The sequence below is a fragment of the Parastagonospora nodorum genome (assembly GCF_000146915.1).
Source record: "Parastagonospora nodorum SN15 chromosome Unknown scaffold_10, whole genome shotgun sequence".
NCBI lineage: Eukaryota > Fungi > Ascomycota > Dothideomycetes > Pleosporales > Phaeosphaeriaceae > Parastagonospora > Parastagonospora nodorum.
Genome location: NW_001884558.1, coordinates 65,115 through 89,259, shown reverse-complemented (window position 1 = coordinate 89,259; position 24,145 = coordinate 65,115). Strand labels below are relative to the sequence as shown.

At 54.5% G+C, this 24,145-nt stretch overlaps 13 protein-coding genes across 13 annotated transcripts in view; 8 read left to right on the top strand and 5 right to left on the bottom strand.

The window, feature by feature from the left end:
* Positions 1-608, top strand: part of SNOG_06711 (hypothetical protein) — a gene marked incomplete at both ends in the record, with an annotated part of 1,859 nt that extends 1,251 nt beyond the window's left edge. Inside the window, one exon of the mRNA XM_001797022.1 lies at positions 84-608. Coding sequence (XP_001797074.1) covers positions 84-608 — 525 coding nt within the window. The remainder of the gene's footprint in view (positions 1-83) is intronic.
* A 907-nt stretch (positions 609-1,515) lies between these two features.
* On the bottom strand, positions 1,516-3,225 carry SNOG_06710 (hypothetical protein; the record flags this gene model as incomplete). Its single annotated transcript, XM_001797021.1, has 2 exons — positions 1,516-2,738; positions 2,843-3,225. The coding sequence occupies 2 exons, from the start codon at positions 3,223-3,225 to the stop codon at positions 2,111-2,113; spliced, it is 1,011 nt and encodes a 336-aa protein (XP_001797073.1). The 3' UTR covers positions 1,516-2,110.
* Positions 3,226-3,835: 610 nt separating this feature from the next.
* SNOG_06709 (hypothetical protein) lies at positions 3,836-5,618 on the bottom strand (the record flags this gene model as incomplete). Its single annotated transcript, XM_001797020.1, has 3 exons — positions 3,836-4,374; positions 4,451-5,410; positions 5,462-5,618. 3 exons carry the CDS (start codon positions 5,616-5,618, stop codon positions 3,836-3,838), a joined length of 1,656 nt encoding a protein of 551 aa, XP_001797072.1.
* Positions 5,619-7,467: 1,849 nt separating this feature from the next.
* Positions 7,468-7,721, top strand: SNOG_06708 (hypothetical protein; the record flags this gene model as incomplete). Its single annotated transcript, XM_001797019.1, has 2 exons — positions 7,468-7,543; positions 7,672-7,721. The coding sequence occupies 2 exons, from the start codon at positions 7,468-7,470 to the stop codon at positions 7,719-7,721; spliced, it is 126 nt and encodes a 41-aa protein (XP_001797071.1).
* Positions 7,722-9,361: 1,640 nt separating this feature from the next.
* SNOG_06707 (hypothetical protein) lies at positions 9,362-9,708 on the top strand (the record flags this gene model as incomplete). Its single annotated transcript, XM_001797018.1, has 2 exons — positions 9,362-9,464; positions 9,605-9,708. The coding sequence occupies 2 exons, from the start codon at positions 9,362-9,364 to the stop codon at positions 9,706-9,708; spliced, it is 207 nt and encodes a 68-aa protein (XP_001797070.1).
* Positions 9,709-9,883: 175 nt separating this feature from the next.
* SNOG_06706 (hypothetical protein) lies at positions 9,884-10,153 on the top strand (the record flags this gene model as incomplete). Its single annotated transcript, XM_001797017.1, has 2 exons — positions 9,884-9,918; positions 10,033-10,153. The coding sequence occupies 2 exons, from the start codon at positions 9,884-9,886 to the stop codon at positions 10,151-10,153; spliced, it is 156 nt and encodes a 51-aa protein (XP_001797069.1).
* A 485-nt stretch (positions 10,154-10,638) lies between these two features.
* On the bottom strand, positions 10,639-11,076 carry SNOG_06705 (hypothetical protein; the record flags this gene model as incomplete). The annotated part of the gene is made up of 1 exon (XM_001797016.1): positions 10,639-11,076. The coding sequence occupies one exon, from the start codon at positions 11,074-11,076 to the stop codon at positions 10,639-10,641; it is 438 nt and encodes a 145-aa protein (XP_001797068.1).
* Positions 11,077-12,348: 1,272 nt separating this feature from the next.
* SNOG_06704 (hypothetical protein) lies at positions 12,349-13,048 on the top strand (the record flags this gene model as incomplete). Its single annotated transcript, XM_001797015.1, has 2 exons — positions 12,349-12,624; positions 12,818-13,048. The coding sequence occupies 2 exons, from the start codon at positions 12,349-12,351 to the stop codon at positions 13,046-13,048; spliced, it is 507 nt and encodes a 168-aa protein (XP_001797067.1).
* A 91-nt stretch (positions 13,049-13,139) lies between these two features.
* SNOG_06703 (hypothetical protein) lies at positions 13,140-13,330 on the top strand (the record flags this gene model as incomplete). The annotated part of the gene is made up of 2 exons (XM_001797014.1): positions 13,140-13,161; positions 13,251-13,330. 2 exons carry the CDS (start codon positions 13,140-13,142, stop codon positions 13,328-13,330), a joined length of 102 nt encoding a protein of 33 aa, XP_001797066.1.
* Positions 13,331-16,218: 2,888 nt separating this feature from the next.
* SNOG_06702 (hypothetical protein) lies at positions 16,219-17,637 on the bottom strand (the record flags this gene model as incomplete). Its single annotated transcript, XM_001797013.1, has 1 exon — positions 16,219-17,637. One exon carries the CDS (start codon positions 17,635-17,637, stop codon positions 16,219-16,221), a length of 1,419 nt encoding a protein of 472 aa, XP_001797065.1.
* Positions 17,638-18,323: 686 nt separating this feature from the next.
* Positions 18,324-19,663, top strand: SNOG_06701 (hypothetical protein; the record flags this gene model as incomplete). The annotated part of the gene is made up of 2 exons (XM_001797012.1): positions 18,324-18,509; positions 18,573-19,663. 2 exons carry the CDS (start codon positions 18,324-18,326, stop codon positions 19,527-19,529), a joined length of 1,143 nt encoding a protein of 380 aa, XP_001797064.1. The 3' UTR covers positions 19,530-19,663.
* A 97-nt stretch (positions 19,664-19,760) lies between these two features.
* On the bottom strand, positions 19,761-22,484 carry SNOG_06700 (hypothetical protein; the record flags this gene model as incomplete). The annotated part of the gene is made up of 3 exons (XM_001797011.1): positions 19,761-20,981; positions 21,034-22,253; positions 22,322-22,484. 3 exons carry the CDS (start codon positions 22,482-22,484, stop codon positions 19,761-19,763), a joined length of 2,604 nt encoding a protein of 867 aa, XP_001797063.1.
* A 681-nt stretch (positions 22,485-23,165) lies between these two features.
* On the top strand, positions 23,166-24,059 carry SNOG_06699 (hypothetical protein; the record flags this gene model as incomplete). The annotated part of the gene is made up of 2 exons (XM_001797010.1): positions 23,166-23,177; positions 23,229-24,059. 2 exons carry the CDS (start codon positions 23,166-23,168, stop codon positions 24,057-24,059), a joined length of 843 nt encoding a protein of 280 aa, XP_001797062.1.
* Between the last annotated feature and the right edge of the window lie 86 nt (positions 24,060-24,145).

Genomic DNA, 24,145 nt, shown 5'->3' with positions numbered 1-24,145 from the left:
CCAAAACCCAGACACCCACTAAGACTTCGAACTGCACCCCGCGCCCCAGATTCTTAAGAAGCATCAGTCTGCACAGTCTCCAGCACTTCCCAAGGGCCCAGCAGCCTCGCGGCCCCCGCCAACCGAGCATGCTGCTGCTAGGAAACGCCGTTCCACCCGCACAAGCCAACAATACGGCAGCAAAGCCTACTCCGGCTGCCAGTTCTGCACCAAGAGCCGCACCTCCGCCGCCTGCGCCTGCCGCAACAAGCAAGCAAGCCTTCTTAAAGCACGCCAATCCCTCGCAGGGCATCACTGAGCCGCTGATTGAAGAGTCCCTGAAGATCTTTGGTGCAATCGATAAGGTTGAGATTGACAAGCGAAAAGGGTTCGCCTATGTCGACTTCACTGAACCCGAGGGCTTGCGCAAGGCCATGGCTGCTAGTCCCATCAAAATTGCCCAAGGCGCCGTACAGGTTCTTGAGCGCAAAGAAAAAGTAGCCCGACCTGCTCTCAACCCCCGCTTCAATGGCCCTCCTCCCACAGGCGCCATCGACACATGCTCGTGGCGGTCGTGGTGGATTTGGACCTGGACCCCGAGGAGGACGCGGTGCCCGTGGTGGAGCTAGGGGAGGTGGGCATGTTGCTGCCACTCCTACTTCTGGTCCTGCCGACTCTGCGCCCGTTCCCGCTGCTGCTCCCGCGCCCACACCAGTCGCAAGTAACGATGCCGCTACATGAATATATCGAGTGAGCTTGAATCTCCCACAGTAGGAGCAATGGGCATAGTGTCCTATGGAATCGCCGTCGTCAGCCTCGCAGCCTACTCGACGTGATAACCACCAACAGCACACCAAGCATACGATAAGTCGCCACATATTCATCAGCGCCCTACATATCACCTCAAGCGAATGCAAATGGGCATGCATATCTGATATTCCCATACACACCGGAATATGTTACGGGAATAGATCAACCGAAGAGGAGAGTCATACACACGATAGTGGTATCTAGTCATGAGATACGAGACATTACTGTTTGGACATGACGGATTGATGTATGTATTGAGATAGCTTGCGAGAAGCATTATGCAGCAGTCGATAGTTGACAAAAACATTGGCATAATTGCATTCCGTGTATCTGTCGAGATTTTTGCAAAGCCATCGACAGACTTTGCATATCGCTCGACAGGGTGCAATGCTACGGTGTTGATGACCAAGGGTAGAAATGGAACAATTGAATTTGACTAGTTAGGATGTTAGAACGAACAAGGTCGTGGAAACTTGAAGAAGTTGTATTGCATTCTGACTAGACTATACCTATCATACTCCCGCCTGATAACTAATAGCGATGAAATGAGCGTTACGAAGCGATGAGCTAAAAACGACTTTTATGCCGTGAGGCGCTATGTCTTTGGTATAGTGTAAAAAGTGGAGAATGATCACAAACAATGACAAACTGACGATGTTATGTTGCTTCGGGATCTTGGGAGAGAGAGATGGCACGGAGACATGAATGAACGAGCGAGCACAAGAGGCAAGTGAAACGCGAGCATTTACATTACGTAGAAATAAAAGAATTCCCAAATCCATCTCTTCCTGATTCATCTCACACTGTTTCTCCTCTCCAAACCACCCCCATCCAACACACATCCAATCCGTGTTTCCACCGAAGAGAAATATAAACAGAGAAAGAAAAAGGTAAAAAAAAACCACAAATGCTAATGCCGAATGATAACAAGATGGAAAACGTATCACGCTGCCTCCGCGTGCACCAAAGTGCCTATGGAATCAAACGTAGAGTTCGATGCGAACTGAAAAGGGGTATCCGACATTTCCGCCGCGAAGCGCTTGGAAGTAAAGAAGTTTCTTTTTTTTCTTCCGGTCCAGAGTCTTTGATAGAATGATGAAGATGAGGAATTGACGACACAAGGTTCCCGCTAATGACACGTGAGATGAATGAATGCTGCGCTTGGAATCCGGGACGATAAATAACAGGTATGAGAGATGGCTTCGAGTATGCAAAATTTGGTGGTTCCGGTCCTCCCAGTTGGATTGTTTTTAGGGGGGGGGGGGGGGGGGGGCGGTCCTTCTCTTCAGGGTTGCTGGAGGCCGATCCGTGAGGTGACGTCTCAGATCATGGGCGTGTTGTCGGGCTGGTACACGCCGGGCTGCAGTGTTGCGGGAGGCATATTGGCACGGAGCTCCTTGGGATGCTTGTAGAAGGCTTGGTCGTCGATGGGTGAGATGACCTGCTCCATAGGCTGGGGTGGCGGTGGGGGTGGCGGCGGAATGTTGTTGAAGTAGTTGTCGTGGTTGTTACCATCGATGGAGGGAGAGCGCTGGTTGGCTCCGCGGGGGAATGAGTACTCTGGCACACTCTCGTAAGGGGCGACATCTGTGGCACGTCTAATTGGTGGTGACTTGGCGCGAGACCTGCTAGTGCTACGCATTCGCTCGGTGACTCGCTTGAAGGTCATGCCCAGGTTGTCGCTGACGCTGCCACGGCCACGGCGGTGGGACTGGGGGGAAGTGGTGCCAGAGGGACCCGTTGGCGATACATCCATTGGCTTTCCACCAGAGTGCTCGTCGATGGCGATGTTGATCATGCCGAGGTTACCAGGACCACCAAGGTTTAGCGGTGGAGGTGGTGGCGGCGGTGGAGTCGCCAGATGCTGGAGTTGAGAGAGTACAGGCGGTGTCGAGATTTCATCAACATCAATGACTACAACTTCGTTTTCATGGATAGTCTCAGCAATACTGGCCGTAATGGGTGGCGGACTGATGGCGGTTTGTAATTCATAGGGGGCAGAATTTCGGGAGAAGTGTTTTGCCTCTGATGACCACGAGCGCTGCCAACGGACGGTCGTCGACTTGGGAAGGGGTATGAAGACGTTCCCTGGTTCTGGTAGAGCTCTTGAGGAGGCGCCGAAGCCGCACGCGAAGGAGGCACTATGGGCTGGCCGAATGTTGTCGCTGGAAGCAGGGGCCCGAGATCATCCTTTGACTCTTCTTGTGTTGTTGGCTTGTACTGCAGGTTGATCGGTATGCTAGGTACTGCAGGAACGTCGTCGTGATCAGGCTCCGCGCTCATGTAGCGAGGGTGGCGCATAGCACGCGGATTGGCAGGCAGACCAATAGGCACGGATGTGGTAGACGTTGCACCAGTCATCCTGTTGGCCGGCGAGTACTTGCTAATCATCTCCGGGTCAGCTGTCTGGCTCCGCTGAATAGGGTCGCGGTACATGGTGCCTGAATTCAGCATATCGTCTGTGTTTGAGCGGCCGGAATGTGGTCGTCGAAACGCAAGCTCTCCAGGGTCCGGAATCTGAGGCGCTGAAGGTCGTCGAGCGAGAGACAATCGACGATCTGCTAGCTCTTTGGCAGCCAACTCTCTTCTGGACATTGTGGTGTTCTTCATACGCGAGGCACCAGAGCGGCCTGAAAACATCGAGTCTGGTGATGCCTCCCGCACATTTGGACGCGTGCGACTGACCTCACGTAGAGGTGGCGGCCTGCGGCTCACTGAGCGGTCTCGTGGCGCATGGCGTTCAGTGGAAGGCTCCCTACGTGTGCTGGCAGCATTTTCTCTAGGTTTGCGACTAGTGCTTCTATTGCGCGGACGCTGCAATTCTTGTCCAGCAGCTGTTTCATGCTCCTCACGGTGCATAGATTGAGGCGAAGCGGGAGAATTGTCGCCACGGTTTGCACTGCGACCGCGATCCTCCGCCGGACGACGACTCGAAGCTCGACTAGCATATCTGCTTCGGCCGCCAATAGGGCCTTCCGGAGACTCAGCACGGCGCACTGCAGCCTTGGATGAGGATCTTGTCTTGCTGACTCCGTGTCTCACACGACTACGAGTGGTCCGATCCGCTCGCGACAGATTCTGTCGCCACTGGGGATGCAACATTCATCTTGTAGAAACGTTCGTCATCGTAAGTATCGGCATCTGCGTCTGATTTTGGGGCAGCATAGATACCAGCATCCTCTGGTGACATGGGCACCGGCGAAGAGGGCGATCTCTTTGCGGGTCGAATGTAGCGAACACCAGATCGGCCACGGTTTTGAGACTCTTCCCGTGGTCGACTGCGAGCTCTTGCTGTTCGGGAAGCGGGCCTCTCTTCAAGGGGATCGGCGGTGTGACTACGTGGGTAGTTGTTGGCTTCGTCAAGGCTGCTGATATATTGATCGATACTTCGAACTTTCGCACTCTTCATGCTTATCCCGCTTGCTCCAGTGAGCGGTGGGCTCGTCTTGTGGCTTGTGCCAGTCTCTGGGGCTTGTTCGACAATAAACTCATGCATGTTCAGATGAAGGTCCTGTGGTTTACGGCTGCGAGAACCACCACGGGAATCGCTCCTCTTGAGGCTGAGGTTTTCGAACACACCAACGGCTGGGGAGGGAAAGATGATCGCTGGCCTTGACAGGAGCATAGGTTGCTGCAGATAGCACAAATTCGTTAGACTCACCCGCGCTAGTGGCACGGCGGGTGGAGAAGGGCAGTGTCTCTGCTTCACGACCAACATTATCAACGGCAGTTCTTGGGTGCGACTCGCCTCGTTGGCCACGATCAGGAATTGCCAGAGAGGCGAGGACCTCGTTGTTCGTGGTAGATCGTCCTGTGTCTGAGCGTGATGGCAGTCTCTTCCTTCTATAAGCGCCTGGTGTGGCAGTCCTCGCTGATGATGGTTCTCTGGAAGGGTCTCTGGCTGTTCTCCAGGGTTGGGCGGCGCCGGAAGGACTAAGTGCTGACTCTGCAATTGGGGTAACGCCGGCGTTCATGGGAGTACGTTCTTCGTCCTCTTGTCGGATCCGCTGGGGCTGTGGACCACGCGTGAAGTCAGTTACAAGTTTGAGCGATGCCATTCTGGCAGCTACCCTGCTACTTCCAACACTAGGAGGCGATAATGGCGGGCTGAGCTGGGAGCCTAAAAGGGCCTGTTTCTGTGCGGAAAAGACGGCGTCCTGGGCTCGGGGCGAGAACCAAGGCTCTGTGGTCTCGAGACCCATGCATGAGAAGCATCGAACGGCCAATTCCGCTTTACCATGTGAGACGGAGAACTCTCCCCACTTCCTGACAAGGAAGGATTGTCTCTTCCAGTCTGTAGGGAATAGAAGGCATGTAAGTAAGATGGCCTCCATGTAGTACTTGCGGGAAACGTAGACCTCGATGGCGTCGTTGTGTTCGCCAAGACCCAAGAAGATGGCAACCGCAGGATGAATGTCACCCTTCTCAAGTAGACGCTGGACAAAGGCTTCGCCTACTTTCTTCTGTGAACCTTGTCCCATGTTACTCAAGGCAAGCAACATCCAGTCGGTGGATGTCATGGATTCTGATCCAACCATGGATGCCATCAAGTCAGCGCCAATGTCGCCGAGCCATTTTGATAGGAGAACTGCCGCAGCAGAATCAGCATGATGGCGTGCGACTGCAAGGAGTTAGTACAGAGTTCGCAAGAATTGAGATATGAACAACATACGCTCGTCCCGAACAAGTTCATCAATGTCGTTGTCCCAGCCAAAAACGACCTTGAGCATGTTGAGACGAAGGTCATCGGGAGTCCTCTCAGGGCCAAGCTCGGTCGGTCGGAATGGCACGTCACTGAGTCTTGCTTTTGTGAATGGAAAGAGTTCCATGTTTTGCGTCTTTTTCGACTCGTCAGGACTTCGCAGAATCCTCCTTCCGAAGAGCAGAAGTTTCCGTATCTAGCAGAAGCCGCTGAAGATGCTGATCGGATAGAAACGCTTTCTCGCGAGGCTTCTGCAAATGAGGATGTACCGGAGGAGAATACTGTGCCTGAAGCAACGCTCTTGGAAGACTTTGACGAACCCCAAGAAGGTTTATCATAGCGGTAGCGAGGGGCGCGACCACTGCCACCAGATGATCTTGAGCTCTGTGAACCTCGACTTGACACGGGACTAAGCGGTCCCAGGCGGTCACGTCGCTCCTCTTCCAGCTGATCCATCTCTTGTGCAATTTTCTGCAACGGTGACATGACCACTCCCTCAGTCTCACTCTCTGAATCAGCTAGCAGTTGAGGCGCACTTTTGAGCGGGCGAGCTGTAACAGGTTCATCCAGCTCCCTCAGTCTCTTCTGTTGCTCATCCAAGGAATTTGGGGGTGACGGAGGCGTGTTTGCTGGGGCGTGTTGTACATTGGCGACCATTGTCGCGGGACCATTGTTAGGGTTCATGTCATACTGCTGGATACTGAAGTTGCTCCCGACCGTGAAAAGCGTGGCTGTAGGTCCGTAATTACAGATGGCGGCGATACTATCGGCAGTCGGCACTTGTTCGTAAGATACTCTCTTCGTACGGACATCCCATACACATGTTTGTCTAACGCTATATTAGCACGAAGGATATGCAGATATGCAGATAATGCCTACCCTTCTGTATATTGAACGATTCTGCCGTTCTTCGACCAAGCAAACCATGACGGGCCTGGCTCTCTCTGCTCTTTCTGATTAAGAACACGGATGACACATGGTACGTCCCCGCTGTGAGGAGCTTTTGGAACGCTCCAAACTCTGAGATCGCCATCAGCGGTTTGAGCCGCCAACATCTCCGACTTTTGCTTTGAAGACGACCCATGCCAAGCCAAGCCCGAGATAGGGGAAGGAGACCTTGGGGTAGTCAGGGTGTGGAGAATGGTGAAAGAGGGCTGCAATGTAGCGATCAAAATGGAACCATTGAGATATCTGTATGTGATCAGCATAGCTCGAGTGGCGGGCGTGTCTCCCAGACTTACCCAATTGCAAACGTTCTGCAGTCAGCTGCTGGTGCCAATGCTGTAATGGGATCGAAAATGGTTCTCGCGGAGAGATGTTCGGAGGTGGAAGGCTCGAATAGGATGATGTTCCCTTGGGCGTTTCCTTCCCACGTCGTTAGCGATTCAGGTGCCACTTAGCCTGCCTGAACTCACCAAAAGCAACATTGCCATTCCTCATCCACGCAGCCACACGAATCTGCTCGTATGAAGCGAATCGGGCAACCTCATCGCCCGTGAACAAGTCCCACACAATTGCAGTGGACCCTGCATCGTAGCTTACAACTAGGCGACCTCCTCCCCGCTCGCTAACGGTGTCTGCATGAATCCACGAAATGTCTTCGCGATGGCGCGTGAAGCGTCTTTCTACCGCCAAAGTATCATGATGCAGGCACAGAATCTCGTTTCTCTGGGCGACGAGCAGGAAAGAGGCTGTTGCGCTCACTGGATCAAATGCGAACTCGTCGGTGCCGGGTGTCGCGGAAGGCGTGGGTGGTTTTATCTTGATATCTGAGCGGATAGAAGAGTCTTTTGTCGAGTTCGACCGCTGTCGGGAGTGTCCCGTACTCATTGTGGGCGGTCTACGAGACAGTTGCTCGGTCAGTCGATGTTAAGTTCGCAAGCGCGCAAGAGGCGCATGTCGACAGGACTTGGTATCGATTATGGATGACGAGAGTACAATCAGGGGCTTCCAGAAGAGCGACATGAAACTAAAAAATGTCCGGAGACTCACTGCAACCTGCGCGCTACCGAGCACAGCACTTGTCGAGAGATCCACGGCGGCTCGAGAGCGGTATGTTCAGCCCCGCTTCGGCCAACAAGGATCAACTTTGGCGGTTAAACAAATATGCATGCGCAGCCTTGGGAGTGTTTCTCTGCGCGGAACACGAGCTGAAAAGACCGACAGGCAATGTAAAACAGAGAATGAGGAGGAAAGGAAGCAGCAGAAGCGCGATGGAGGTGTGCAGTGATGCGCGTGGGAGCCACGGGCCTATCAATCAACGGCGCTTAGAGGCGCAGAGGGGACTTGAATATGTGCTCAGAATAGGTCGATTAGCACGGTTGGAACCGACGAGAGAGCAAGTGGTTAAGAAAAGGCATGACCGGCACCGCGAGGCGTTGTGAATGCAGGCAGCTCATTTGCTGGACGTCGCGAAAGCTCGCGACGGTCTTGGGTGACTCGACCAACGATGCAGAATCATGCCGCATGCTGGTCGCCAAGGTGGCCGCCCCCAGTCGAATGAGAACTGTTGGTTAACTTCGCGCCGCAGAGTCAACCGTGCCTGCATGTCGTGGGCAGTTCAGCCTCTAAGAGGGCTAGGTAGCACGGGGACGAGAGTGCGAAAGACGAGGATTCGGAGGGAGCACACGAGCTGGCAGGCCTTATTGGCCCAGCCGGCGTGATGGCGGCAAGCCAAATCACACCCCCAAAGCCTATCATCACGCGCAGCAGCGGCTGGGTACGGCCCGAGACATGGACGATCCATGGCTAGTTGTGCACCATGTCCTGCGCAGTCGTCCCAATGGATGATATATCACCCTCTACTACACCTCGACCGTCTCCATCGATATCTCTTTCTTGGTGATTGCACAATGCGACTGCTGCTCTGTTGAACTTTGCCTGCATCCAATACCATTCCATCGCACAGGGGCTGGTCACGTTAGGCGTGCCTCCGCATGCAACGACGTCTTGGTGCCCAAGCTTTCGCGGGACGTTCCTCATCCCGCAGTAGGAGCGGATACGTGAGTTTGTGGCACAAGAAGATCGCGGTCCCTGGGCGATGCCTGCAGTGCCCAAGCTCTTTCTGGCGCCTCACCAACCCCAGAAGTTACAGTAGAGTACCGCGCATGACGTTGGGAACGTACCCATTGAACGGTCGACCCGACTTTTGCAATGTGTTCCAGCATGTCGCAGCCCCCGACGACGCTTTAGTCCGCTCACACATGCAGCGTCCCCAGGCCAGGAACCCGATGAGCAAGGCACAGAAATGACAGCGTGCCTGGTAGACACGAAGCACAGAGCACAACCGATCTGTTCTCCGCACATGGTTGAGCCGTCCATCTGCCCGTCCGGCTATATCAATGCTAGTCAATAATCACCAGGGACTGACGTGAACTATCAGTTCCCCCTGAAGCAGCATGAATAAACAATCTGGCAAATCTGTCGACATGTACTACAGGTTATCACCTACGACGGAAAGCGACCAGGGTACCTGAAGCTATACACAGGGCCTGGCCGTCGCAATTGAAGGTTGGCAATACTGTGCAGAACGTCGGGCTGTTAGATACCCCTGTTGTCAATGTACTTTCCGTCGTAGTTGACAACCTGCAGTACCTTAGGTAGCAACCCAACGGTATGCCAGTCTACTTGGGGCCATGCGCATGGCTTCCGAGAGGTGGATTGATCACAGTGGTTTTTGCAACCGCCGGCACTAGTTGACATAACCCTGCTTCGCTACACCGTGAATCCAGCCACCCATTTTGCGTCCCTTCGCTCTGGTTCTGTCCCCCACGAGTGTTTTCCGCAAGGGATGAAAGCACTGCGCAAATCGCGTGCTTTTCAGGCGCTGGTTGTCTTGAACTCGAAACATTCACTGTAGGATGCAACCACATGTCTGACCTACCGCGACACAGCATCTGCACCGAGCGACGGAAAGGTGCAGATGAGCTCGAGGGTGCATGCTTCAACGGGTGGAAGAGTCCCGTCTCCACTGGTAAGCTCGCTTACCAGAAGCGGGTTGCGAAGCTTATTTTTGGCGATTGCGATATCACAGGAGGGCGTTCTTGGGCAGCATTTGCGAGGTGATTTGAAGATGGATCGAGTGATGAAATGCGTTGACCTTCGTATCTCGAGATAGGGCTGGGCCGAGGCGACGTATCAGCAGCCTCGTCCCAGTGCCGGCCCTGGCCTCCAAGAATTTGCAGGACCGATTACTGCGAGCGAAATCACCAGACTAGCACGGGGACGCTGAGGATCTACCAAAAAGGAGCGCGCCTCACAGCTCGACCATGACGCCAAATGTGATACAGTGTGACGAGGCTGTCTAGTCTGGTCTTCGCAGTCACATAAGTGGACATGTTCAGAAGAAGAGATGAAGGATCGTTGTGATGAATTATTGGTAAAAGCAGAACCATGTCTGTGGTGGGGTATCATAAAGGAGAGGTGTGGTAAGCCACAACAAGCCTCTCGGGGTCGCAGTGTGCGGAAACAGCGCTGTGCATCCGATATGCGGAGCTGGGGTATAAATGCTAGTAAAATCAAAACGCCTGGAAATGCTCAAGTCCATCACACCGCTTTCAACCAATCCCGCCCGGCAACCAGGGCCCTCTCATCAAGATCCTCGCGCTTCCCGAAGCGACAAGTGTGCTGGAAGCACCACACGCTCCAGGTTCGATGAGATGATGGCTCAATCTGGACCAGCAGCAAAGTGTGCGGTCCAGATAAGCTCGGTACGCTCAACCGTGCGCGACGTGGTGGTGTCGCGAACGGCCCGCGTGGATTGACAAGCACAGTGTCTTGAAATGAGCACCCACGCGTTGGAGTGATGGCGACACACGGGTGTGGCTGAGGCTGGTCTGGGGTTACAATGGCACCGCCAGCACAGCGTCGCCTTGTTAGTGCACATGACGTGGGTGTCATGGTTGACTGTACCCAAGGCATGAATATGCCTGTGAGTCAGCCGGGAAATGGTGGGCGACTGCCAAGAGTTTGTGGCAGTCATTGCCGCTAGCTACGTGAGTGGAAACGCGACAACAACGCGCGCGCTACACAATGACGTGGGTCTCAACATGACTGGACAGATTGTTAGTTATTGCGATGCGACTGAGTATTTGAGCGGCGACTTACGTTGATATAGTAGAAGTGTCAGACAGGTGTCGTCATGATCTTCACTCGACTTGCTCAGGCGACTCTGAGATGGGAGTCATGGGCTTGGAGGTGCGACGCTGCTTCTTGCCACTGCTGCGCCTGCGCTCACTCTTGGGCTTCTTCTGCGCGTACAGTGGCGGAAGGACGGGGAATGCCTGGGCCATGGGGGGCTGACGGGGCGGTGCAGGCGCCTCGGTGAGGTAAGGACAGGCAAAGTCGTCGTCAAAGTCACCACCGAAGAGGTCCTCGTCCGAGATGAAGGACGTGGGGGCGTTGCGGTAGCCCAGCGAAGTCCCGGTGGGCCATGATGGGTACGCGCACGAAGCACCGCGACTTGAGGATGATTCGACCGAGTAGACACTGCAGAAGGATCCAGTGGGTGAAGCCATCCTGCTGGGCGAGATGCTAATGGGTATCGACTTGGAAGGCGACGAGCCGGGCGACGATTCGAAATGCATGATGTGGTGAAGAGTGGTTTGGTGTCGTAGTGTACGGGGTGGGTCTTGTTCCGTATGTATATACCGTGAGTTTGTACAAACGAGACTACGGGCGTAATCGGCGGCACAGAGTCTGCTCGGGATGTTCGAGTGGGTTTGTCGTAAACAGCAGTCTAGCGCCGGCAGGTAGTCCGAGGGCGAAAGCGGGTCGATGATGTATGACGGCGGTATGCTTGGCTGGGAAACAGGATGCGAAAACCTAAACGGGTAGTGGTGGGGGCCTCGAGGCGAGACACAGGATGCGAGGATGCGAGGATGTGAGGATGCGAGGATGTGAGGATGCGAGGATGCGAGGATGCGGATGCGATGGGGTTGTGGGAACAGCGTGCGATCTTCTGGCTCCAGTTCGGGTGGGTGCGAGGGCGGACGGGTGTTTTATAAAACCCACGGGGCGTGTGTTCGGGGGTGGTCAGGAGTGCGAGTCAGAAGCAATGTGTGCGCAGTGTCTCGAACAGGGCAATCAGATGGGCCAGACGTGGGATGCGAAGAGCGGTCACGCCTCGCATTATGAATTCCGCGAATAAATACACTTTGGGCGTTGCGGTCCGCATGAAACAATTCAGTCCAGCGCGCAATGACTGGTCTTACCGCCTGTGTGTAAAGGAGCGGTGGACGTGCATGTACCAATCGACGCGGCGTGTCAAAATGGCGGTGTCTGGCCCTTGCGCTCCTCTTCACACTCCCGTCAGCCCCGTATCTGTCTACGACTGACAACCCTGGCGCCCGGGCTCGACCGCCAATCCCATGTGCCCTGTAATCGTGTGCGGATGCGAATTGCAGTGATGACTCGTCCACTTGGCCCTCAACCACTGCGCCCTGCCTTGTTTGCTGTGCTGGACGGAAGCTGGTCGCCCGCGCAGCCTGCGTCGTCATCCTTTCAGTGCGTCCAGAGCCATACGAAAAAGCACCATCAAGCACACCAAGCACACCAACGACTGTCACTCGACGCCCCCACGACACCCAGCACGCCTCGCCCCGGGTTCCGCGACGCCTGCTCAGACAGGAGTTGCCGCATGTGGTAAGCTTGGTCTGGAGATCATTTCGGGGATCAAGGGAGCCCAACCCTGCCATCCCACGATGCGATAGAGCACATGTCGCACACAATCAGCCGGCGACGTTTGCGTTTCCCCTTGTGGAATGCCCACGCCGCAGCCCCGGACTCTTCATCCGCTACTCCGTCCTGTGCTTGGCCGCCTCCGAATGCCACTGCCTGAATTGCCCCCGGCCTCTGAAATGCTGCCGCGGATGAGGCGAGTCCTCACTATCGTCCCTCTGCACGCCCCGCGGCTTCCCTCTGTTTCTGTTTGCAGCCCCGATCTGCACAGCCCGCAAAGTGGTGCGCCATTCTGCCTGTTTCCCCAGAGCCGCCACACGCAGATCGGCCCCGAGGCGGAGGCGGATGAAACGAAACAACAAACCCTCTCCTGCCTGAAGGTCACTGCGTCTCGCGTCTCGAGCCTCGGACCATCTGCCGGCAGTGTTGCTGCTTCCGGTCTTGATCTTGAAGCAGTTTAGCCGGTCAAACTCTGGGGTACATGATTAGCCTCTGTCACATGTCTCTCCACCCATTTCAGGGTCCAACACTCTCGACTCCGATGCAAATTCTAGCCTCCGATGCTCATCACAAGCCAGCCAACGTTGACTCACGAGTACATCCAGCCAGTGAAGCAGGGTAGCCTTGCATGCAAACTATGTGGCAAAGGACATCCAACTGCCTGCGCAGCCTCTCGCCGAGGTACCCTTCGTACAACCGCGGGTCATCACGCAACCTGCCCGCCTACAAGGCAATGCGATGCGGAGCAACTTCACGGCTCCGCAAATGACTTCCAACCCCGTCCATTCTTGCGAGCCTGAGCGCGTCAATAACCCCGAAACCTTCTCCAGACTGACCTCCAAGGCTGACAGCATATCGTACATGGCATCGCAGGGCTGAGTAGATCGATAATGCCCGGGTACAATGCAGTCAGCACACCCTCCCGTGCGATTGCAACGCCGCACCCTTTCGCACATGGAATGTATCCAAAATGGGCGCCGGAATCACGCACAGTCAGCCTACGCCTATGCAATATCAGCTATTAACAGCGAGGTTATAAACGTCCATTGTTGTCTATTTCCGCGTTGCTATTGCTGCCCAGGTTTGCATCATCTCGCATCCTTGCGGCGGTCCGAGAGTGAAATCTGGGGTTGCCAACTCGTCTGTGCTCTTGCGGAATGAACGAGATCGATTTCCGTGGAACATTCTTCCTTTTCTTCCATAGGGGTACGCACAGTCGTTTGCGGTTGGTAGTGAGTCTCGTGCACCTCGTATCGAGCACATCCATAGTGACACTACTCACCAAGCACGGCGCCGTGACCTTTTTTGGTGCAACTTTGCCGCACGGAATTCCATCTCCACGCCGCTTTTCATTTTGCGGCTTGTCATTGTAGTTCCGGGCTAGTTGCTGCATGGAAGCTTCTGCGCTTGCAGCACTGCTGTCGAAATTCAAAACTTGACACTAATTTCCGAACCGGTTACGTAGCTACTGCATGCAGGCGAAACAGATTGCGGAAGCGTCCTGGAAGCTGTCAAGCACTTTGCGTTTCGTGAAACGTCCCGGCGAAACAAACAAGTTCTCGCCTCGACACCTCACTTCCTTCGAAGCAACTTTGCCGTAACCCTTTCACAAGCTTGACTTGCAACATGCACAATGACGCCACGGCGGAAGTTTCTTGCGAAGATTTATCTCTTCTGCATGAACCGTGCGGGTCTGCAAACATTGGTATCCGCTTCTGGAAAATTTGAAGCTTGTGCGAGAAATTACTTACCATCGTCGAACCATCGGCAATCTGCCGCACGCGGGTCGGACTGACACTACGCTAAGCCGTTCCACGCATTGACTGGAAGAACGCATGGCCCATGAATCGCATTTTTACAAGAAACGGTTCTTGACTGGAAAATCTTCGGCGCGGAGTGGAGATACGGCTTCCGAGAAATCTTCGTGAGCTCCCCACCAGTTGTAGTCGGTGTAAGCATGGCAACTCCCGTGTGGAGACTTTGCCAGACCCTGAGGAGTTGGAACAGATGATGACGTTGATCGTCGAGAGGGAGGTTTATTGTATGCAACTTCCAAACATGATCATCAAGACATCTGTCGAGAGCGAACAAGGTCTTCTGCTTTTCCTGTTCAGGGAACACAACCGCCTTTTACGACATCCGGGCCATGCTGCAAGACATTTCCTAAGCGATTGGTGGCATGTCGGGAGCTTACGACCGTAAGCAGAATTTCGGCTAGTATAGTGACAGATTTTGTACGAATTCATCCGTACAGAGTATTTCGTCGCTATTGTCCCGCAAGGAGAGAAATATCCGTGTCGGGGAATACACGCACCAGCAGCTGCTTGTGGCTTGCGGTTCCCCACGATACGCTGTCACGGCTGCATTGGGTGAGAAACTGAGACTGCTGTGAAACCACACCATTGACCTCCGGTCTTCGGTGGCCACGTCTAACTTCAGGCTGCGACGGAGCTGACACCTGTCATCTCACACACAACTCCGGTCACCAACTTGTTTGAAAGTTAATGGGCAACCAACCCCGCGCTGAGATGAGACCAAAGTGTCCCAGGCAACCGAATCAGGCCTTCCGAAGCCCATGAAGATGGCGACATTCACACTACGTCTCGGACCGGTCTAACCTGGACCTATCCAGATACCAGTGACGGTTTGAGTAACAATCTCAACCTTCCTATCTCGGTCCGGATGTCGACTCATCAAAATATGGCGGTGTAGAGCGGTGTGCGCCCGCAGCGTTCGTTCATACACGCCCTCATCGCCAAAGCAAGCCAGGTGCGGAACGCCCGCCCGCTGTGCGACACGCAGGGCTGTCGATCACCGAACTTGGAGTCTGGTCCATCAATATTGCCGTATATGTGCATTTGTAGTATGTGTTTACGGTATGAGTTGTCATGAGTGCCGCACACCGGGGAAGTACAGCGAGGAGTCATCACCTCGTACCTATGCACCAAGGTAGCCTTGTTATGCCTTGATAAGCCTTGTCGATACCATAGGCAAACAGGTTTCGTAAGAAGATTTAATGAAATCGATGACCGTGACAACAGCGGACATCAAAAACAAACAGAGTGGTCATCGGCTTTTGATAGGGAATCAGATGCCTACCACGAGCGGGGCAAAAGGTCGAGACCAGAGTCACAAGCAAGTATCAGTGGGTGAAAAGCGACGATCTCTGGCTCGAACACTGCTCAATCATCTGCTTGGAGGCACACATGTGCGTTCGCTTCGCTACGAGAGGCTTATCGCGCGTATCGCATTAATCCGTCAGCCTCGTGTGGCGTGGGTGGAGGGTGCACGGAAAATGTGGGCGCCTCGACGTGGGGACGACTGGTTGACCTCCAACCGAACCCCACGTCTGGGAGGTTTGAAACTCCGCCTACTCCACGAACCTCCACACGGAACAGTGGAGATGACATGCAGACCCTGCATCTGAGCAAACGCGATTTCTCCCGATACTGGATATCACATCATCAAGGCAGCAAGCGAGGGCCGAGGATGCGGCCAAGTGGAGGTGTCGCCCAAAGCGAGGTATAGACATGTGGCTGGTGAAGACGTAGCACGTGTGCTTGATGTCACGAAGCAGAACACGCCAGATGGTCCTGGAATCACTTGGGTACTACAAGATGAATCAGGTGAAGCAACGAAGATGCATTTTAACTACTGCTATTTTCATCGATTGATTCATCTTTTGGTACTTAATGCATGAAAGGTGTTTGACCTCCCGTTGCCAATAGGTTCGTTGCGTGTACCACCTGCATAGATCAGATGTCAGGTCAAATTGTCCGATGGCACCGGACAGAAGCAAAGTGACCGTCAACCACCCTACACCACCGAGGCGAATTTTCCGTTAAGTGACCCGAAGCAGAACAATGCTCATTAGCAGTGCGACCGGGGCCTTCGCATCCGTGTCGAGGTCATGTAGCGCAAGCTTTCGGTAGCCATGCGACGCGTATACCTTGGTACTATGGTACTATGGCCTACGATAGCGCTCATGTCACGCAGGTAGCATTGTTCTCGAGGATCAGCGTCACTCCACGATATCGCCGATTATAGACTTATGCCATTCGTAGTGGTAGACTGTGCTCAGTGGATGCCTCATGGCTTGTCCCCGATGACCAGTAGAAATCCCAGTTGTACTTTATTACTTCGTTACCCCAGGATGTCCACCCGGAAACAAGGTACCGGGAGAAAACCTCCAGTGCGCTGTAGTCCGTTGGGTCCGGCATGTACAGCTCTAACAGTTTCTTCAGACAAGGTTTCCGAGAGTGCATATCTGGTACAGCAGCAATGACTCTACGCTTAATAGTCGGCGCATGCGTCATGGTCGTCCATGAGTTGGGTGCGGCTCTGCCAAGGAGGAGGATCTCATAAGGCTTCCTCAACACCGTGTCAATGTCGAACATGGGTTCACCCTTTGTGGTCGTCTTGATCCAAATCCACTCCTCAATGAGTCCTACATTCCACGTTTCGAAGAGCCCACCGGGTCCTAACACGTGTTCTCTCAATGCCTCCTTGTTTGTGATCCAGACACCGACTAGAGCATTGTGTTCCAGGTAGTTGTCAAGGTCCATCCTCAGCAGCATCCTTTTGAGGTACGGCATACCGCCAACCTGCTCGTATGCGCCCTTGCGCTTCGCTGAGCGGTTGGGCCACGGCGGGTCCAATAATACGAGATCAAAGTGTCGTGGAAGGGTGTACTCGTCCGTGAGCTCACGAAACGAAGCACGAAAGGCATCCGAGTGTGTGGAATCGCTCAGGAAGAAAGTGGAGCGAGGTGGGATTGTGAAACGGTACTCTGGGCCCAGCTGAGTATCGTGCACACCGTGTTCAGTAATGGACATGTCCAAGGAAAAGACTTCTGGATTGTGGAAGCTCGATGTCCATGGCTCTTTCGGCTCATCCCGAGCGACCGTTTCAGCGACCTGCGCACCAGACATGGCCTCACGTGCAGGCCGGTACGACGTTACCCAGCCTTGTGTGACTTGTTTTCCCGCGGTCGCATCGTGTTCGCATGTTGCACCGAGGGACGCCATCATCTTCTGTATGTCAAACGCAGCGTCATCTCCCTTGCTTTCTTTACATGCAGCCCACTGTCTCAAGCGGGACTCAAGCTGCTTCTCTGGATCATCAATCTCCATGGCTTCCTGCGACTTCGCATGCAGCAGTATACGTGGTTCACACCACTGTCGTGAAACATGCGTGCGGATATGGCCGAGTGCTTGCTCGATCAAGGACTTGTACTCGGCATGTTGCGCTCCATCGGCGTGTTCGTGCGCTGTGTTTGCTTTCGCTTTCTGGGATTTGGGCTGATAGTCTTCCTTGGGCTCGATGGGTGCTTTCAGCGGTGCGGTTGACAGAAGCGTAGCTGAGCGATCTTGGGCAACGGCGATTGAGGTAGGAATGTCCACAAGCGTGATGTCGCGATCTGTGTTCTGATAAAGTATTGACGAACGTGGAGCACCTCGCGAAGCCATGACTGCTGAAAAGTACTCTCCTGCGATTGCTGGAAATATATCAGTCTTCACAACGAGATGTTCTGGCAGCGTCTACGAGCATCCACCCATTTGCGACGGACTGTCATGCAAGGCTTGGGGTACTGTGAGTTGCGGCAGCTGGTCAAGCACTCTAGATGACAGGCGACTCCCTAGGATAACAACCGCCTCGTCTCGCTCAGCTGAAGCTGGATCTGAGAGTGGAGGTGAATGTCGCCAAAAGGAAACTGATAGAACTTGTCACTCGACTACGTTGTCCAGGATTGCTAGACTGTAACGTAGTTCTCGGGTCTGCGTGTTTGACATTACGAGATGCAGCCTCCGCCGATCGTACTGCGGTATGTAGAGTCTTCAAGATGATATTTGAAGCATCTCTTCGATGTTCATCGACTGCGGTGGCACGCTTTTCCGACTGTTTGATGGAAACTTGTCCGGCTTGCGTCGGTCCGGCGATCAGCCTCGGCAGTTACTGATGACGTTAGAGCCACCACCACTCAATCCCACCCGCTTTCTAATCCGCATACCAGACTTGACGCCATAGCAACAATCACGCACACGCACAGATTCGTCGCGCAGGAACAGAATCCATGTCACGATAACAGACGAGCCCACATCGAATGCCCACAGACGTCCTGCGCCATGAAGCTATCGGCCTCCCGTCGAATATCATGAGCACAAGCGCAACGCAAGCGCAAACAAATGCGAGAAATGGCCTAGACGGACACGCGCCGCCGTCTGCAGGCAATGACGCGGCACACATGGCAGGGCAGGACGCGAGGTCGAAAAAGGTGGACAAGCAGAGCCCGGAGTATCTCATGAAGAGCATGCTCGCGGGCGGCATCGCGGGCTGTGCTGTACGTACCCCATGTCCACGTCTACACAATTTGGTATAAAGAGAATGCTGACATGGCGGGCAGGCCAAGACTGTAGTTGGGCCCCTTGATCGCGTCAAAATCCTCTTCCAAACCCGCAATCCGCAGTTTGCGAAATACACTGGCTCCTGGTCTGGATTCCCGACCGCCATGTACGACATCTATACGTCCACGGGCATACGCGGGCTCTTCAAGGGCCACTCGGCAACGCTGCTACGCATCTTTCCCTACGCCGGTATCAAGTTCCTCGCATACGAACAAATCCGCGCCCGCGTGATCAAGAACAAAGGCGAGGAGACTGTTGGCCGCCGATTTCTGAGCGGGAGTCTGGCAGGCATGGTCAGTGTCTTCTGCACATATCCACTAGAGGTGATAAGAGTACGACTAGCCTTTGAAACACAAGCAGAGGCACGCAGTAGTTTCGCAAGTATAGTGCGCAAGATATATGCCGAGACGCCACCGCCGACATCACATAACCCGTCAAACCCGGTTACGGCAACGGCAACGCATGTCGTGGAGAGAGTCACGCCAAGGTCCGGGCTGAGCAATTTTTTCCGAGGATTCACGCCGACGCTGTTGGGCATGGTGCCATATGCGGGCGCCTCCTTTCTGGCACACGACACAGTGTCGGATATGTTAAGGAAACCGGCACTGGCGCCGTGGACTACGCTTCCTGGAACCGCACGGGAGGAATCGACAACACAATCACACAAGCCTGCACAGTTACGATACTGGGCGGAACTCAGCAGCGGTGGTGTTGCGGGCTTGGTCTCGCAGACTGTCTCATACCCACTGGAAGTGATAAGGAGGCGGATGCAAGTCGGGGGTGTGGTTGGTGACGGACATCGCTTGGGCATAGCCGAAGTCGCAAAGAGGATATACCTCGAGAGAGGCTGGAGGGGATTCTTCGTGGGCTTATCGATTGGATACGTCAAGGTCATTCCATTGGCTGCAACGAGTTTTTACGCATACGAGAGAGGCAAGTACTATCTCGGCATCTAGATGGCTGCATTGTCCTCATGGCGTTGGGAGCAATGGCGTGTAGAGAGGCAAGAGGAGGCGGGTTTTATGAGCTCTCTATGAGAAGCTTGTATATAGTGATATCCACATCAGCAAATCCACGATCAAACATTTCGAAACAAGCCGTCAGCGAGCTCTCACGGATCGCCAATGCAAATCTATTTCATGGTCTGCACCAACTCTCGATAAATCTTCTTCATCGCCAATGCAAATCTACTTCATGGTCTGCACCAACTCTCGATAAATCTTCTTCAAATCCGCCACATCACCCTCCAACTCCTCCACCTTTTCCGTCTTCTCTCCCAGCATCTCCAAGGTAGTTTCATATCTCTGCTCCATGGCCTTGAGATCACTCTCCAGTGTTTCCACTTTCTGGTCCAGTTTTCTCTTGTCCTCGGCCTCACGCATCAACGCCACAACCTCTTCTCTAGCTTCGTCACGTTGTGCACTCAAACGAGCTAGTTCCTCTTTGGATGTAGCTTTCTCCGACTCAAGACGTCGGACGGCTGCACTCATTCGCTCCACGAGCTGGACAGAAGGACCTGCACCTGCAGTAGAAACTGAAATCATGTCGTTGATAGTACGCTGTGGCGATGATACATTCTCAAAAGGCTCATCGTAGTCGACTGTGTGGATTGAAGGTGCGTCTGGCGGCAACGCACCGTTTAGGTTGGTCAGGCTTGCAACCGAGCCCTGTCTTTGAGGTGTTCCGATCTCTGGTGTCCGGGCTTTGGGCGTAGAACGCTGGCGCGAAGAGGTCGGTCGACGGGCTGCATCGTCAAACATGCGGTCCATTGGCGTCAGAGGCATAGACGTATCCATGCCTGACGAGATGGACCGCGGGACCGACTTGCGATTGTAGATACCCAACGGATCCGGTGAATGTCTTCGGCGTGATTCCGATGGCGAGTCTGCGCGAAGATGGTTCCCGTTGTTGAGAAACCCGGGTGAAAGCATCTCCTGCTTCCATTTGTTCTTTTCCTCTTCTATCTTCTGTTGGAATTCAGCGTCCCATATCCTCTTCTCGCGTTCAAGATCCGCACGTGCGTCTTGTGCAGATGTTTCGGCTTGAGTCAACCGGGCCTGTAACTTTTGTGCGACCGCACGCTGTTCAGTCAGGTCATGCTCGAATGCTCGGGCCCGCTCATTGATACTCTCAAGTTCATCTTCTAATCTGCGGGCCTTTGAGTTGACGTCCCGAGCCTTCCTTCGCACATCTGCTTCTCGTTTGGCTGTCTCGTCGCGATCCTTCTCCAGAGCGGCAACGCGAGATGTGAGGGTAGTCTCGATGCCCTGCCAGTTCTCAGAAGCAAGTGAGTACTGGGTCTGTAGGGTTTCGATCTGGCGGAGAAGCTTTGCTTGCGAGTCTCCCGTTGCGGACGATGTAGCTTCCTCTGTACGGCTACGGAGGAGCTCAAGCTTCGACTCGAGGTTCTGGTCGCTGTGTTAGTATATTGACTTTTGTGAAAGGAATACCGAAACCCACTGCTATTTCTCCACGCAGCTCCAATTCGGCCACCTTTGATTTCTCTTGCTGGTTCTTGGCCTCTTCCTTAGCGGCTTGCAGCTCTCGCTTTGCACGCTCTTCTGCTAGCTTCTTCTCTATGCGGAGATTTTCCATGTCCTCCCTCAACGATGCGGTAGCTCGTTTTTCTGCCTCGAGTGCGCCGGCTTGCACCCTCTTTTCAGCACTCTCGGCGCGCGACAGGGCATCACTGAGTTGGTTCCGTAGCTCGTTGATGGTCATGCCGGCTTCCTCGCGTTCTGCACGTATCAAGTCGATGTCCTTTTCAATCTTGCCCACGATCTTCAGCTTGTCCTGGGCAGCCCTCTCAGCAGCCTCGGCACGTTTTGCGCGCTCGGATTGTTCGGTGATGCTCTTTTCCGCCTTGGCTAGCCTCTGCTTCAACGTTGCGATGTCCTTGTTGTGCTCGAGCGACTTTGCGCGCAGGGCCTTGACTGTGGTCAAATGCTTCATCTCCGTCTTTGACAATCTCTGGCCTTCTTCCATGAGGGCTGCGATTTGCACATCCTTCTCAGCCAGCTTCTTGTCCGCTGGGGTCGTGTCCGAGTGTGAGGCGGTGGCTTTGGCCGAGGCTGCTACCTGCTGAGCGAGGTATGCGAGCTTCGACTGCAGGGCGTCTATGCGTTCGAGGTGGGCATTGAGCTCATCGCGGTGGCCACGGACCGTCTCCTCATGGGCCTCTTGGAGGGCGGACAGCTCGGTCAGCAGTATGTCCGGGTCTCTTGTGCTGGGTTCTGGGGCTGGGGCTGGGTCTGGGTCTGGGGGCTGAACAGCAGCCGGGGCAGCGGCATCGATCGAGGGTCGTGAGATGGTGCTGTCGAGCGATTGGCGGGGAGAAGCTTGAGGTGGGGTCACGATTGTGTGGATGGGCGGTTTCGAGGGCATGGCCATGCTCGGGACGGGTGTGGATGCTGGCTGCTCGACGACCAAAGCTGGTGACGGTATGGGCGGTGACTCGGACTGGCTCTCGTCAACCTGGGCCGCTTCGTCCTCTGCAGCCTTCGCGTGGGTGTCGGCTGGAGCATCTTCAACACGTGCAGGTGGCAGCGCTGGGCTTTGTGGGCGGGAGCCCAGGTCGGACGAGGCGCGCGAGTCTGGGCGGTCGGCGCCCTTGTTCACGGCCTTTGCCAGTCTGTCTTGGAGGCGCGAGTTCGGTCTGCTGCGTGACGAGTTGCGCGATACTGCTGCCGTTAGCTTCCATCAAGCTCCAGTACACGGCACATGCACCGCTGTGCGTCGGACAACCCACCTGGCTCGACCGCCAGCTTCTTGTCGGCAGCCGCCTTCTCGGGAGCATCGGCGTGGGCTTGGGCGTGGGCTTGGGCGTGGCCATGGGCGTCTTCGGCCAGAATGCCGTCGAGTTTGGACTCGAGGCCGGAGATGGCGCTGTTCCACCAGCCCTTGCCGCTCATCGTGTCGACGTGGTCGTGGTCGTGGTAGCGGCGTCGACGCTGGGGATGTCTGAGGGTATCACCGGGCAGCTGTTCTCCGCTTGGGACCTGTCATGACTGCCCGTGCTAAGAGGCCAGTTGTGAACTTTGAGCGTTGTCGTACGCCGAGGCTTTGCGGGGACCAGCCCTGGAGATTGGTGAGACGTGGGACCTGACTACTTTGTTGGATCGCCGCGTGTTGCCACGATGTCTTCTTCACTTGGGATTCAGCTCCTCGGGGGCCGTTTGGAGCTTTCTGGGCCACAGCACGCGTCCTGCAATTGCTGTCGTGGCCTTGGACGGCCTGACCTGCCAGCCGCGCAATGCCAAAAGCACCGCGCCCGGACCCTTGCCCGCATACCCCAGCGCTGACCCGACATGGCGCCATTCCACACTTGTGCATGCATCGCCTACCCATTCACTTTGAATTGTCTCTCTAACATTCTGAAAAGGTAGTCGTAGACTCCGAACTCCAAACCACAAACCAACATGCACTATCAAACCGCTCCTGTCTGCCACTACTACTCTATGTGACGTAGCTCATCTCGCACTACACTCCTACCTCGTTGACCCATGTGATTCATCTCTGCTTCTCTTGACAATCTCCTTGATTCACCTGCCTATTTTTACCAATTGTGCCAGCCCTCTATGCAATCACTCAAGATGCCTGTAGCAGTGAGTCCCCCGGTCTGCCAATAACATCATGCACACATTGAAGATCCCCAGGCAATCGGCCAAATGCGCTCAACAGCGTCCATGAGCCACAACCTCAACCAATGCCAGACTTTGGTCCAGAAAGCCTCCAAGGCTGGCGCAGTGGCACTATTCCTCCCCGAGGCATGTGACTACATCGGCTCCAAAGACCTTTGCAAGTCAGTTGAGACATCCGAATTCGTCATTGGTCTCCGCGAAGAAGCCAGACAGCACAACATTGCAGTCAATGTCGGAATCCACGAGCCCGCCAACCGAGGAAAAGTAAAAAACACCCTCATCTGGATCAACGAGCAAGGAGAAATCGCCCACCGCTACCAGAAGCTGCACTTGTTCGATGTAGACATTGAAAATGGCCCCAGTCTCAAGGAGAGCGACAACGTGGAGCGTGGTAAAGAATTACTGCCGCCGTTTGACACCGCCCTTGGAAAAGTGGGCAGTCTGATTTGCTTCGATATGAGGTTTCCAGAGCCTGCGCTTGCCCTGCGCGCGAGGGGTGCCCAGATCCTCACCTACCCGTCTGCATTCACCACACCGACTGGAAAAGCCGGACATTGGGAGATTTTGCTGCGTGCAAGAGCAATTGAAACGCAGAGTTATGTCATCGCAGCAGGACAGGTTGGTATGCATGACGACGAGGGCAAGAGGCGGAGTTATGGCAGCAGCATGATTATTGATCCGTGGGGGAAGATAGTTGCCCAGCTTGGTAAAGATGAGGGCGAAAATGGAAAGTGGGAGGATGAGGTGAGCATTGCAACAGCCGAGATCGATCTGGATTACGTAGATAAAATCAGAAGGGAGGTGCCGTTGATGAGGAGGACAGACGTTTATCCCGAGATTAAGTAGTAACAGAGCTTGTTTCGCGAAGACCATACGAATGGTTTGATATATTGGTTTGTTCTGTAAGGCACGGGCCGAAAACCGGGCACCAA